The 15,230-nt window shown below is 38.8% G+C and overlaps 1 protein-coding gene across 3 annotated transcripts in view; it reads right to left on the bottom strand.

The window, feature by feature from the left end:
- Pms1 (PMS1 homolog 1, mismatch repair system component) overlaps positions 1 to 15,230 on the bottom strand; it is a 103,929-nt gene that overhangs the window by 7,063 nt on the left and 81,636 nt on the right. For all 3 annotated transcript variants that reach the window (XM_021644118.2, XM_060368334.1, XM_060368335.1), the window contains 4 exons: positions 14,660 to 14,782; positions 13,697 to 13,840; positions 12,656 to 13,527; positions 3,574 to 4,056 (listed from right to left, as the gene is read on the bottom strand). In XM_021644118.2, coding sequence (XP_021499793.2) covers positions 3,574 to 4,056; positions 12,656 to 13,527; positions 13,697 to 13,840; positions 14,660 to 14,782 — 1,622 coding nt within the window. The remainder of the gene's footprint in view (positions 1 to 3,573; positions 4,057 to 12,655; positions 13,528 to 13,696; positions 13,841 to 14,659; positions 14,783 to 15,230) is intronic.

Raw genomic sequence — 15,230 nt, 5'->3', positions numbered from 1 at the left:
ACCTCCCCTATCAGTGGACATGGGGAAAGGCATGGAAGGAGATGAAGGGAGGGCAGAAATGGGAGGGGCTGAGGGAGAGGGCTACAGCTGGGATACAAAGTGAATAAACTGTAATTAATAAAAAATAAATTAATTAAAAAAAGAATAAACAAAAGCTGGCCTATTTATGCTTCTGTGAGTGATGACGAATCCCCTTCCATGCAAAGCAAACTTCTGTGCCTACCATAAGCAGAGAAATCGACTTAGGTACCTAAAGTGCTGTTGGATGATGCAGTTTGTTGTTACAGCTCCACTCTCCATGGAAAAGCAAATAGTCTTTCAAGTTTGCTCAGAAGGTTGCAGAATCTACAGACTGTGATATCACAGAGAATACTCGGACTATATGTCTAGTTTATCTCACCAACTCTGAAATCAATCTACAGGCTCCACAGATAAGCAATCTGTGTTAGAATCCTGGATGCCTGGCTTACTTACTGCTTGTGTAAGTGTGCCTAAGGTAACTGTTTGCATTTCCTTATCTGTAGAATGTGGGTGATATACCAACCTGTACAAGATCACAACAGTTTCTGTCAGTCAGTGCTCAGCAAGCACGAGCCAATGCCACCACAGTTATGTCATTCACCTCGTATTACGTAATCGTTAAATCACTCCCTTCAGAATAAACTGCACAACCAGTATTAGAATTCTAATACTACACTGAACCAATCTATAACTACTGTCAACACAGTGAGCTACTCAGTCCAGGCCTGTTTGAAAAGCAGCATTATCTGGGAAAGGGAGACATTTGGAGCCATACTTTTCTCAGTGTGTTGGCAGTCCTGCTCAGATGGAAAGGTATCCTGGGACTCGGGAGCCCAGGAACCACACAGCTCTGAGAGGAGGCCTCCTTAGCGAGGTGTTGCAGCCCTGAGGGAGGACATCCCTGGCTGAGCTGGAGTGCTTTAACAGCTTTGCTTCACTCCTCTTCCACAGTGTAGTATCCTCTAGGAGAGGGTATGCCCAGGTGGGCTAAGGAGCTCAGGGACCTCAGCTCTGCTCCACTTCTTGGCTTCTTCCCTCTTTCACTTCTTCTGATGAGAGAGTCACACCAGGCACCAAATCTCATAAAAGAGATTTATTGGGAAGGATTCACAGTTTGGAAGGACGAATCCAAGGGTGGCTCCCTTTGCTCCTGGGAGAAGACAGCCGGGAACTAAACAATAGGCAAGGAGTTCTTAGGGAGCGGAGCTTTCCAGGGCTGAGATTTCCAGGGTGAGGATTGGTGGGACTTTTCTTATAGGGTGGGTTCTGGGCATCTCCTGCCTTGGGGCCGGGCATGACAATTACAGCCATTAGAAAATGACCATTAGGGCCCTTTGGGAAGTCAAAGGGGCAGGGCCTGGCTTCTGAAGCTCCTGAGACCTAGACCTGGACACTTTCGTACCTTGAGGGTTTACACAGTTTACAAAGTATACAAAAGGGGTCTACAGGAGGGAAAGCTTTCCCTGATGCTGTATGAATAGCCAACACAGTGCTGATGCTCAGGAAAAGTTTGCCTTCCTGATGGCATGGGCATAAAATAACAGCTTTTAGTCCATCTCTTTAAACAACAGACAATCACACTGAGAAACATGTTTAAGAAGCTGTATTTTGGACAGGCACAAATGATTTTTTAAAAAGTAAGTGACAATCTATAAATACCATTTAGAAAAGAAGTCAAGTTACAAAACTGAATGTGTCCTGGCTGTTCATGAAGAAACACAGGAAAGAATTGCTGTCAAGTTCTGAACTACTGCATCCAATTCTCCTTTGACAAGATTCCCAAGTCAGTCTCTAGAAACACTATGGAATACCCTGGACTTTCATCATGTGGTCACTGCTGCCTTTTTGAAAAGGTAGACTGGGCAGGTGTTCTCCTGTATTTGTGCCCTACTGTTTTCCATTAGATGGCAATATCCTAAGCATACCCACACACTGACACTGATTTCTTTATTCCAGATCATTTTGAAAGTTATCTAGTGATGTACCCCATACAAGTTTCTAAACCGCAGGGTTTTAGCTACTTTGTCATAATACATCAATCTGTGTCAGATGAAAAAGTAAGCATTAAGCTGGGAGGTAGTGACACACGCCTTTAATCTCGGCACTCAGGAGGCAGAGGTAGGTAGATCTCTGTGAGTTTGAGGCCAGCTTGGTCTACAGAGTGAATTCCAGGACAGCCAAGACTACACACAAAAACCTTGTCTCAAAACAACAACAACAAAACCAAACAAACAAAAGTGAGCATTAAAAAAAGACATGTTTATAGGTTGGTTATTACTCATTTGTATATAAAGCAAGTTTCTCAAATAAGGTATAAAAAAGAAATACTCCATTGACAATGAAAAAGATGATCGTTCAGGCAACAAGTATTAGCAGAAAAAGCTATTAGTTAGAGAGGTAGTTGGGGAGCTTTGAGAGGGAATATCCCTTTATCCAAAGCTAGTGAACTGTCCTCAGGTTTGAAGCACACAGGCCTTCCTAATGGAGCAAGCCCTACATACAGAAGAAAAGCTAAATCTCTTCTGTCTTCCTGAAGCTCACTTACAGTTGAAGGCAGCGGAGGAAAGTACTTAGCAGCACTATCAGGAACTTGAGAGATGGCTCAGTCATTACAGACATTGGCGGCTCTTTCAGAAAAGACCTGAGTTCAGTTCCCAGCACCCACAGCCAGTTGCTCACAATGGCCTGTAAATGCTGCTTCAGGGATTTGATGCTCTCTTCATCTGAAGATACCCAATCATAAGTGAGCACACAAACATTAAACGCTATACACACATACACATTAAACATACATACACACACAGAATAAAAATAAAATAAATCTTAAGAAAATAAACAAACACCCAATCCCAAACCAAAAATCTTACTGCCAATCAGGAAGTAAAGAGAAAAAAGAATAGTTCACTGACTGACTGCTACAGAGTAGATCAACCACACAATAAAAAGATACAACCAAACATAATATGTAGAACTTACAGATAAAAGTTAAATTCAACATTGTAAAACTAAAAAAACAAAAACACAAACAAAAAACAACGAAAAAAAGGCCTTTGAAACAACGAGGAACAATTCTAAACTATTATTAAGTAAGGTATGAAAACGACATTTGTGATTAGCAAGGAAAGTAACTATTTTGTGAGTTTATGAAAGGACTAAGAGTAAGAATTATTCTCACACACTTTAATGAATGAAAGGAAACATGTATGTATGTGGGTAAAGAATCTTGGTAACGGCTGCTCTGGCATTCGCTATGGAATTCTGCTCTGGTGTCTGTTTGGCAATGTCAGAGCAGTGCACTATCAAGGAGAACCACAGCAGCACTCTGGCTTTCAGTTACCACAGAGAAGTCACAGGTACAGGAGATATGTGCCTGGCCTTTACTGAATGGAGGTATGAGCCACTTAGAATCTTCTAATCTTATTCATAAGCAAATAGTAACGCCATTAAAATTCAGAAAAACTTTCTCAAAATATTCCTTCAAATAAGTACCACCTATCCCGAACTTTCAATAGTAAAAAAGTAAGAGTTAAAAAGTCTCTTCCATTACCATACCTCTCTGTTAACACAATTGGCTTTTCCAGTGGTTCTGCAGGGAGTTTATGGTTCTCCAGAAGTCTTTTAAATAGCAGGGCTTCCTCTACTCTGTACGGATTCAGTAACATGATGTCAGTTCTAGATGCAACCAGCCATGCATCAGGAAACTTGAGACTGTGGACCAGGCAAATCTCATCCTTGTCTTCTAAGTCAATTGTCTTTTGTTTCTTAAAACTCACTTTTAAGTTTTCCATAGAAAAGGAGATCTCTGCTATTTTAATATTTTCACTCCTCTTCTTTTCATTCCGGGACTGAAGGAGCTCATCAAGCTTCAGCTGATTAGAGGAGGCTTTCACCTTGTTCTTCTGTGTCAGGCCCAACACACTGGCAGCCCTTAACTTTTTTCTGCCATCTTTTAACGAAACCTGTGGCTCCTGTTCAGTAGCTTTCTTCATTTGATTATTGTATCGCTCCAAGTCTTTTTTAGCTCTTTCTTCATATCTAAGAATAGAGATAAGACAGAACTAATGAGTTCATAATAAAAACATAATAATCACCTAAAGTAAATTTTGTTAAAAACAACCAGCTGTCATTTGGTACTGACAAAGAAAATGTGTTTATCAGGGTCTGTGTATTAGCGTGCTTATGTGAAACTCCAGAGCACAGAAATCGGTTCCTGAGAATCTCAGGAAAGAAGGGGGAGATAGTAAGACCTAGAGAGGACAGGAACTCCACAAGCATAGCAACAGAACCCAAATATCTGGGCACAGGGGCCTTTTCTGAGACTGATACTCCAACCAAGGACCATTCATGGATATAACGTAGAACCCCTGCTCAGATATAGCCCATGGCAGCTCCTTATCCAGTGGGTTCCTAGTAATGGGAATAGGGACTGTCTCTGACCTGAACTAGGTGGCTAGCTCTTTGACCACCTCTCCTGGATGGAGAAGCACCCTTGCCAAGCCACAGAGGACAATGCAGCCAGTTTGGATGAGACTGGATAAGCTAGGGTCAGATAGAAGGGGAGGAGGACCCTATTTGTGGACTTGAAGAGGGGTACAGGAGGAGATGAGAGAGGGAGTGTGGTATTGAGAAGGGAGGAGGAAGGGGCTACAGCTGGTATACAAAGTGAATAAACTGTAATTAATATAAAAAATAAAAATTTAATTAAAAAAAAAAAAAGGAATCAGTCCCTGAAAAGCACTCAAAAGCAAATGAGAAAGGACTTGCATTTGCATTCATGGAGCTCTGACCCAGCCTTCAAGGGTGGGTTCCACAGGAACTCAGGTACAAAATGGCACACACTAGCCTTCGTCATCAGAACACAGATCCTAGCTTCCAGAACAACTTGAAGAGAAAACCCCATGTGTGGGAACCCTCGAAAAGACATTAAAAGGGTAATGAGCTGAACAGAGTTTTCAGCTACTTCCAGGGCAGCGGAAACAGAGCTTGCGGTCTGAGCTACAAGGGGGCGTGGTAAGCGCCCTGGGCTTTCAATTAAAACTGAAAGAGGAAAAACCCTACACCCTGAGACTCCCCATGATTCAATGCAAAACAACCCCCACAAGCTCAAAGCCATCTTAAATAAAAACCAGCACTTCTCAGAAGTGAAGAGATCTCACCTTCAATGTCTACGCACAATTAAAAGTCACCACTCAAGTAGCAAAACAGAAAAATATGAGTCATGGCCCAGGGGAAGAGACCTGGAAAAGCCCACTTCAAAATTACTCAGGTTTATAATTAATAAAAAAGTTTTATATAAATATGAGAAACTGAAATAAGAAAAAAGGAAAATAGGAGAGACCCAAGGGGAATTTATATGTATACAAAGAAAGACGTGAGGAAGTCTAGAACTAAAAAACAGTATCTGGAATGGAATATTCACTGTGTAGATTTAATTACAGACCAGAGATGGAAACAACAAAATGGACAGTGAACGTGAGGGCAGAGCTAGTGAAATGACAAGACAGAAAAGGGACCTGTAGATATTGAAGCAGCCAGGAGCTTGTGCACAAGCATCCCAACACATCAAATCTCAACCCACCTTTTATCAATGAGACTCCATTTAATGGTGAATCAACCTGTACAATTACAATACCTTAAGGATCCAAGAAGCAAGTCTAAGCAAGATAAATGCAAACAAACCCTGCTAGACACACAGGAAGCCAACTGTGAAAACTGCAGGTTAATTCCCCAAATTGGTCATGAGAAGAGAACCCAGCAAAAGGACAATGCAGTGTCAGCTGAATTTGCACCATTTTAAGTGGCAAGAGAACCCATGACTCAAGTCTACCAACCATAAATGCCCTTCAAAGGCAAAAATAAACAAATACCTTCAGATAAAATAAGTTTTCTGCTAACATGTCTGCACTCTTTAAGAATAATATCAGCACAGAAGCAATTATATCATGGGCTTTTAGGTTTTATTTGAGACTATGTGGTATTAACTAAACTAGAATAAAAAGATGCATGGTGTATTTAGCAAAGCAAACATTACTATAAATCAGATGTTAAAATGTATTCACTTAAATCTTGAATACACTCAAAGGAGAAGACAGGGATAGACAGCAGACCGAAGGGCAGGTCCAATCCTGCCCTTATAAATGTATATTATGATATACAACTCTTCTGACTAAAGGACAGGATGCCCAACTTTATGGGCTTCTGAGAGTTGCACTTTTCTAATAATACAGATGTACAAAAGAATGGAAAAATGTAAACACCATACAAATAAAGTGTAAGAAAACAAGAGAATGACAACATTAGATGAAGCAGATCAAAATGATAAATTATCAGAGATGAAGGGGCCATTAGAAAGCTTAATGGTCAAATGAGTGTGCACCTAGTAACAGAGTTTTCAATCACCTGAAACAAAATCTCACAACCTAAATGCAGAAATAAAGTCAGAAGCACAGTTGAAGATGCTAATGCCTTTCTTCTTATTGTCAGTAAAATAACAGGTCTCAGCAACAGTACCCACCACTTCAACTTAAATGATCCGCAGAAATTCTGATTCTTTATATGCATACATGATCATTCACTAGGACAGGAAATACAATGAGCCAAATTCTCAACATACAGCAAAAGGTGAAAGAAAGCTAATGTAGATTTTTCTGTCCATATTAAACTGGAAACCAAGTTTATTTTTAAAAAAGCCCCAAATGCCTGAAAATTAACCAATACAATAGTATTTATACCAGCCTTAGTATCTATGGATCAGAGATTGAATTAACAAACGTTATTATTCTTATAAAACTAAAAATTATCACTTAAAAATGTGTCATGAAAATATTGTTGAGAAGTCAGTCATATCATATAATTTTATTTGTTTGAAGTTAAAATATTGGCAAAACAGAAATCAAAATAGTATCTACCCATGAAGGTAGCAGGAGGGACCTTTTGAGATGTTGGAAATGTACATTTTCATTGTGGTACTATTCATTTGAGTGTATTTCCAAAAATGCTACACTGCTAAGATCTTTGCATTCCACTGTAGGTAAACTTTACCCAGTTTAAAGGATGATTTAAGAAAGGGTGGGCAACCAGACGTGGCAGGCAGAGGAAGAAGAATCACAAATTCAAGGCTAGATTGTTCTACAAAGCAACTGCATTTCAAAATAAAATAAAAATAAAAATAGCACACAATAAAGCCATTAAAATAGCAAAGGGAGTAAAAAGTATACCATTTAATCCAACAGAGTTAATATCATTTTTTCTATTCTCACTTAAAGCTATCAGTTACAACATAAATTCCAATAAATTAAACATATCCAAACTATGTAATTCAACTTCAACAATATACAACAATGGGCATTTCAATTTTTCAGTGGGTAAAAACTTAGAGGGCTTTGCTTTTTTCTCAGTAACAAAAAGAGTAAAAGGAAGCCTCTAGAGCTACTGACAGTGGGTGCAGTGGCAATTCAAATACATTGTAAGAAACTGAGGTGCCTGAGTTCCATGGTTGGGGCTTGTCTGAGGCTGGCTCTGCTGCTAAAGAGCTTCAAGTGATTCTGTTGCAGGAGAACAGGAAGTGCTGCTGTGCTCACCTCAGCAAGCAGTGCCCATCAGACCCCAGAGAGCCCCTGGGCCTCCTTGGCATCATTCTGCTGCTTAGAAACCAGGTAAACTTAATGCAAAGTATTCTGTTCTGTAACTCACTTGTAATGTGGGTAGTTTACATGAATGTCATAGCTCCACTATGAGGTATGAGTTGCTTGGTACACTGTGTGGTGATGTTTGTTCTAAGTTCCTATCAAGACCCCCAAGTTCTGGGCTGGGGACAGGCCCACACAAGGTTCTGGGTCAATCTCTAACCCACCAAAACACAAAAACGAAAAGAAACACAAATCCGACAGTTTGAGTGAAACATTGATTAAAAATTAGTATTTAAATAACACTGATACATTTTTAATTAAGTTTTAAATTTGGGCTTAGAAAACTAAGATTATTTCAGGTCTTGTAGGATGCTGGCTTAGATTCTATAGTATGTTACCTGCATGTATATTTTAAAATGAGACGAAGAAACAGGAGAACACAGTAGTTTATGTGTAGTCTTGCTCAGAACATGCTTCTAGAGTAAAGCAATGCTTCACTGCAAAAAAGGTCTGCTTCATTGTAAACTAGATAAACAATTGCTATCATTTGCCTTTCATATTCATACTTTTGAGTTGTTTTCTTCCATAATACCTAGAACATGGCCATATAGGCTAGTTATATAAAACACATGATCTTTAATAATTTACTTGCATAGGCACTAAAATTAAGTATATTTTTAGCTCTTAGACATCAGAACTCCAGACTTTTCCTATGGGGTGGAAAATGAGTTCAAGAGATAAAGGTCAACATTTGTAATTAATTATAACGTGCAAATTTTCACATATGGTACTAATCTTTTGATTTATTCAAGAAGTCAATTTAATTAGTTCTTTGGGAAACATAAAAAGTTATGTCCAAAATAATGCTAGGTAAATGTTAAGTAAGAACAGATGCCACCTCTGTATTCAATGACATTAAGGGACTTAGCAACTTGAATGGAAAGTATTCACACTGATGTGACTAAGCGGTCAGCTCAAACAATATTTTTGAGACTAAAGGCTACATTTAACTTGAAAGTTTATTTATCATTTTCAGTAACATGCAAGTTACAACAACACTTAGTTATTTAAGTAGAAATACACACACACACACACATACACACATATTCATTGCAAAATATTTTCATTTGTATACACAAAAGCTCAAATTAATACCAACTGACTGAAAAGCCACTCTCCCGAGTGGCAGGTGAGGTACACAGCTCACACCTGGGTTCTAATCCACTAGAGGGAAAAAGAAGAAAAAAAGAGGACAAAAAATCAGAGAGGACCTATGTATTCCCTACCCGATATCTGTCTGTCCTACTTCCTCAGCAGAGGCAGATTCTGGGTACTCCTGGGCTCAGAGAACCATCCTCAACCTGGCCCCGCAGCCTCCCCATCTTCCTTCACACTCTCACTCTCTGCCCGTGTATTCCTTGGCAATACTGTGATAATTCCCTAAAACCCTTCTGGTTAGTTTCATATAAGGAAGCAGTTTTCTGTCCTACATATGAGACAACTGCTAAGCCTTTTCATAACTCTCCATATCTCCCTTCTCTTAAATGCATCAATTCAATGAAGAAGCTGTAGATGGCAACTAACAGAGACTCACACTGGACAGTGTGCAGAGAGTGAGACTTCTGAGGACTCAGTCCTAGATGGGATGTCCATGCAGATGAGGAGACCTCAAGACTGTCAGAGCCAGAGATGATATATTATGAGATGTATCAGTGTCTTCCAGACACAACAGGACTGATGCACAGGAATTCAGAGACTGTGGCAGCATGCACAGGGCTGCGTAGGTTGAAGATAGGTCCCAGCACTGAGGGGGACATGCACATTGGTGCCTATTCCTACCCAAGAAGCTATCTCCAACTGACATCTGCTAGTAGACTTTTTTCCAGTGGTATCTCTGACTTAAGCAGACCTCAGGGCAGGCCCCATGCCCAGCAGCAGATGTTCAACACAAAACAATCTCAATGGGATTTTTGTACGCTGGGCACTTTTGATCTTGTTAGTCTTTTTGTGTATTATTTGGTTTTGTGTTTTTGTGATGTATGTATTTGTTTCTTGATTCCTTGTATTTTAGAGAGTGAGAGAGCATACCAAGTGCTAGAGAGAATGAGTGAGAGAGCACAAGAGTACACTAAATAAGAGTAAGAAAAATAGAGAGGGGGTGAAGTTGGGTGGGTAGGGAGGTTGGGAGCATCTGGGAGGAATTGAGAGAGGGGAAACCATCATCAAACTATATTGTACAAAATACTTTTTTTGAATTGGAAAAACCCTCATTAATGCTATGATTCCTACATGATAAAGCCAGGTGGGTCTCTTGTGGTACTGAGACTCGCGGAAGGCAGCTCTGCCACTGAGCTGTATTCCCAGATCTACTCTTACAGCACTTTCTATTCTTTGCAGAATTGAGAATCATAGAAAGGTGGATTAAGAATCAACAGGCATGGTTTCAATCCAGCGTATTACCTCCAAGGACCCCTGGCCTTGAAACTTAAACATTCTTTTTTATTTTTTTAAGCATTTGTGTGTGTGACTCCAAGACAACAGTATTTTCTCAGCACATTTCTGTTTCTGGAATCCACATCAAGTGAACTGACTTAGAGTAAATAAGAACTGCCATTTATAAAAAAAACAGCTTTAAAAACACAAAAACCACTCTACATGCTGGAAATTGCCCTGTGCTGTAACAGCCATTATCTCAACTACAACATACAACAACTGCACACTTTTACCAACAGCCAGCAAAGAATGATGTCTGCAGGTCCCAGGGGTAGTTTCTGAGGTCTGCTGTAAATGGACCTACCACCACAACACACTACTAAAGAACAATTGAGATGAAGATTATTAACATAATACTAATATTCACAAGGCAAGAGGACGCTAACTAACCCTCCTCAAAGGCAACTGAAGTAGAAACTATTGCTGCAAGGCTGAAGGAATCATTTCCTTCCTCAGTTTGCACTGCCCCAACCCATGTCCATGTCCACAGAAACTGGAAGTACCTTTTCTTTCTGTTCTCAGACAACTAGAACACCAGAAATATCCACACCATGGTTACCATGTGAAGTTTCAAAGAATTCACTCATCTTTAAACTACATAATTGTATTGTTTAGGTAAAACTTGGGACACAGTAATAGTGTGAGCTTTATTCGTAAAATAGTTTGGAAAAAGATTCTAAAAACCTGCCATTTATGAAATTAGCACACTGAACATGGCTATTTCACGTACTAAGTTCAGTCCTTAAAGAAGTTATGAGTGGCTGAAGCCGGCTCTATGGCTGAGTGCACCAGGACCTGGGCCCCACTCCCAGCAACCACACACAGGCTCACAAGTCTGTAATTCCAGTGCCAGAGGACTGATGCCCTCTTTTGGCTTTCACAGGCATTGGCATATACCTGCAGGCAAAGCATCCATACACATAAAATTAAAAGTTATGCCAATCATATAATAGTTTTTTTCTAAAATATGAGTGCATATCTTTACTTAAGAATACATACATACATATTTATGGCTCCTCAGAATGGCCTCAGGATCAGGAGGGGAAGGATGGATCATTGGAGCTATAAAAACACAACTGACCATGAGATGATGGGAAAAAGGGGGTAATGGGCTCACTGCGATGCACAATATATGTTTGGATAAGAACAAATACAACTGTCATCCTCCCTTAAACAAGCTGTCATGTGTATGATCTTTGCTGTTTTTAATAGCATTTTTCTAACAGAGCTCAGATTTTAGGAAATTTATGAAGGCTACTGGTATCAATAATATTTTAAATTGATAATTTAAAATGAATTTAATTTAAATTGATAATTGATAATTTATTCCTAAGACCAAATTCACTAATGAAGACATCAATGAATTTTAAACCAGATGATGGTTATTACCCCGATATTTGACAGATTTTTGAAATAATTACATGATAATAAATGGCTGGAAGTCTAATTTTATCCTCCATTTTCAAGTGGGCCATATCATTCATAATGTAACATTTTGTTGTACTGCTGACATAGAATTTTGTGTAGAGTGCTACCCACACAGCGTGACAGCGATCATCTTCATCAGAGCAGCTAGGACTGCTTGCAAGTGGGCCTCCAGACTGAACCTGCTAACTCTTGACACTCTCTCAGAGAGGAAGGAGTGGAGAGGCCATGGGACCTCACTGAAGCTCCAGCTCTTCTTCCCTCAGCTCTGACTTAACTGCATATGGTGTCATCATTTCAGGAGGTGCTCGGTGTACCGAGGGTGAAGGTTAACTGAACCGCTCTCCATCTGTACAGCTCTGCTGGTGAGGTGCAGCTGATATGGGGTCACTAGACCTCCTGTAAAGAAGCCCTCTTCTATAGTCTGTAGTTAAGCTCAATCCCAATAAATGTACTCTAGTGCATTTCCCCAAGTTGGACTCTAGTGGATTTGTACTTTTGTCTTTGGTGCCTGTATGGAAGGAGATACATGTTTGTTCACATCTCCAAAGGGAAAAAGTTCTCACAAGTATAAGCTAACTAGAAATACTCATTGTATCGTTTTAGAACAGAGACTTAGACCCAAAGATAAAAATATTTTAATAAAATCAAATCACTTATTTACATACCCTAAATACCCACTACAATTTATAACTTGCCAACAGATAAAATTTAGATGGCACAAGTTATCCTGAATATAGGCAGTAATACACTAATTTGGTTCTGCAACTACAGCATAGTCCTGTCTCATTTTAGAGACCAATTTAAAAGGAAGAGTCAAAATATTTACAAAATCACAATTGTTTCAACCTCTCTAATACAAAAGCTTGAAAAAAATCCTGCTCCAAAGAAGTTCTCTAAAATGAATTTAAAAAGACATTAAAATTAATTTTAAAATGATAAAGAAATATATTTAGTGATGTTAAGAAGCAGTTTTCATTCTTTTTTTTTTTTTTCATGAATGTGAAGTTTAGAAAACTTTTAATCCATGAGTCATATAGAAAAGAAGCAGATGAGCATCTGGGGTACATAACACTCTACACACTTACTTCTGTTTTTCCTCTTCACCCAGTGTCTCCCACAGAGCTTTAATTTGTGCCACGGCATCCTCCAAACCAGTCTTGGGATTTTCTGCGAGGAACTGAGCACGATGATCTTGGATAAACAGGTCACTTGCTGACATGGGCTTCTTGACTGCTCGATTGCTAATTAAATCATAGGCTGTAAGCTGCCCAGATCTACTATCTATTACATTTGGTGTTTTGCCACAAAGACCATCACTGAGATTCTTTGGTTGAAGGCTTGGGTGACTATTATTACTCACTTTACAAGTCAAGCTTTTTTGTGGCACTAAAATTTTCACAGGTTCAATATTCTCTCCCATCGAATTAAACACATTTCCCTTGCTCCAGTCGTCTGCACAAATTTCTAGAGATTCTGCAGGGAATGCTTCTCCGCTATTCTCCCCATTTTCTTCTGTACCATTTCTACCATTTTCCCCTTGGATATGCTCATTAGAGCCTGCAAAATGAGTCTTACTGTGTTTACTCCGCATGTCCTCTGATGATAAATTATCCATGGGAATATTTTTAAATGTACTTATAGGGTCTCTACTAATGCTAGAATGTTCACTACTGAGATGGCCATCACAGTGCTTGTCTATATTTATTTGTTGATTTAAATAATGATGAGTGTTTTTTCTAGATTCATCATCCTGGATGTGCATAGTCGAGGTATCAGCATTTGGATAACTATTTCCAGATGATTCCATTTTATTAAAAAGCACATCTGTTTCTGCTGTTTCACTAACAACCATGTTGGCTGAGGAAACATCTTCTTTGCTATTTTCATAAGAATCTGTACTGGGTAGTGGTCCGTAATGGGTCATCAGTAGATTTTCAAGAGCAACTAAAACAGAATCCTAAAAATACAAATGAACAAATATTAGGAGGGATACTGTGAAAAAAGGGCAATTTCTAAAATAATAACAAAAATATAAAAAAGCAAGTCTTTTTAATAAGGGAGAGTTAAGGTTGCATAAGATTTCAAATAGCATAAATACATAAGGAACTTTATTTGAAAAAGGTTACCTTATTCTGTAATAATACTTGACTTTTATCTGGTGTTAGATTTATATCCACCTCAGCAGAAGGAACATCAATTTTCAGAAAGAAAATGGGATACAAGCGTGTAGATTCCTTTAGGCACTTCAAATTATAATAACGTCGGATTAGCTGGAAATATATGCAATGAGTAACAGACAGAAACACCTTGTTATTGCCCACTTTAAGTGCTACCAAAAGCATTCACTGAATGGAGAGACTCAGAAGCTGGGACTGCTGGCTTAGAAAAGCAGGGTCTCCCGGAGAAAAACAGTCTCCTAGAGGTCCCAACTCTGAGCAGAGCACAGGTCTCAGAACATGTACATACATACATTCAGTGCACTTGCCTTCATAGTTAAAAAGTCAGTGTGGTGGAACTTTACAGCCTAATGTACAAATCAGCTCCCCTCCTACTTTCTGGTTCATTCCTTCAGGGTGTTATTTAATATGTGTTGTAGTACCCCTACAATTCAAGCACTCAAAGCCACCCTGGACTAGTAGCAAAATCAAAAGGAATGACTAAATAAATATTTTAAAAACCATCTAACTTTTTTTCTTCACTCTAAATAGGATGGTAACACACCACTGAGTTTTGAAAAGTAAATGAAACAAAAGTAAAACACTAATAATGAAAGGGACTTTATCTTTCTTATCAAATTCTTAAATTTCTTAGATTTTTTTAATCAAAATTTTAATTTCTGGGGCTAGAGAGATGGTTCAGAGGTTAAGAGCACTGGCTACTTTTCCAGAGGACACAGGTTTAGAACCATATGAAACTCCAGTTCCAGGGGATATGATGCCTTCTACTGGCCTCCACAAACACCAGCCATGTCGTACAGACAAACTTGCAAGGCAAACACCCACAATAATAAAATAAAATTCAGAAAACAAATTATTTAAAAGAAACTAAATTCCTGCTCCTGGGATATTTATCCTTTTAAGAGTGATTACCTTTAGTATATCTTTTTGGTGTACTGGTCGACTATTAATAAAGATGAAGCTTCTCTCTGGGGTTGAAAGACTTGTGGCGTTGTGGTCTGCATCACGCTTTGGAAAGAATCCACTTAGGTAAAGCTACGATCGTGACACAAAGCACAGAAGGTGTAACGTCTACAATAAGGTTCCAGAAGCCTGGTTACATAAAACACATTAGAAGGTGCACAAAATAACACATGAGAATTGTAACTGTAGGTCACGTACGTGTTGATAAGCATGCCTTGAGGATTATTGCTGAATAACTACTGAAGAATACTAAATCAGTAAAAAAAAAAAAAAAAAAAAAAAAAAAAGTCTTATGAATGGTCCTCGTTTCACATTTTTAACCGTCACAGGATAAACACCCTTACCACTTTTGTTTTAAAATTTCTTTCCTCATTTAGTGACTTCACCCCTACTCAATGGCTGTTTGTCTTTTTCTCTTCAACTATTATTTTCCATGAAAAGCAGCTGTTTCTTTGTTCTGAATACAAATGAAGCTAATTGTACTGGTTTTTCTTTTTTTAATGTTTCACAAATTCTCTCT

Source organism: Meriones unguiculatus, chromosome 15 (genome assembly GCF_030254825.1).
Source record: "Meriones unguiculatus strain TT.TT164.6M chromosome 15, Bangor_MerUng_6.1, whole genome shotgun sequence".
NCBI lineage: Eukaryota > Metazoa > Chordata > Mammalia > Rodentia > Muridae > Meriones > Meriones unguiculatus.
The sequence above is the reverse complement of the archived record's forward strand: the minus strand, read 5'-3'. Positions and strand labels throughout refer to the sequence as shown.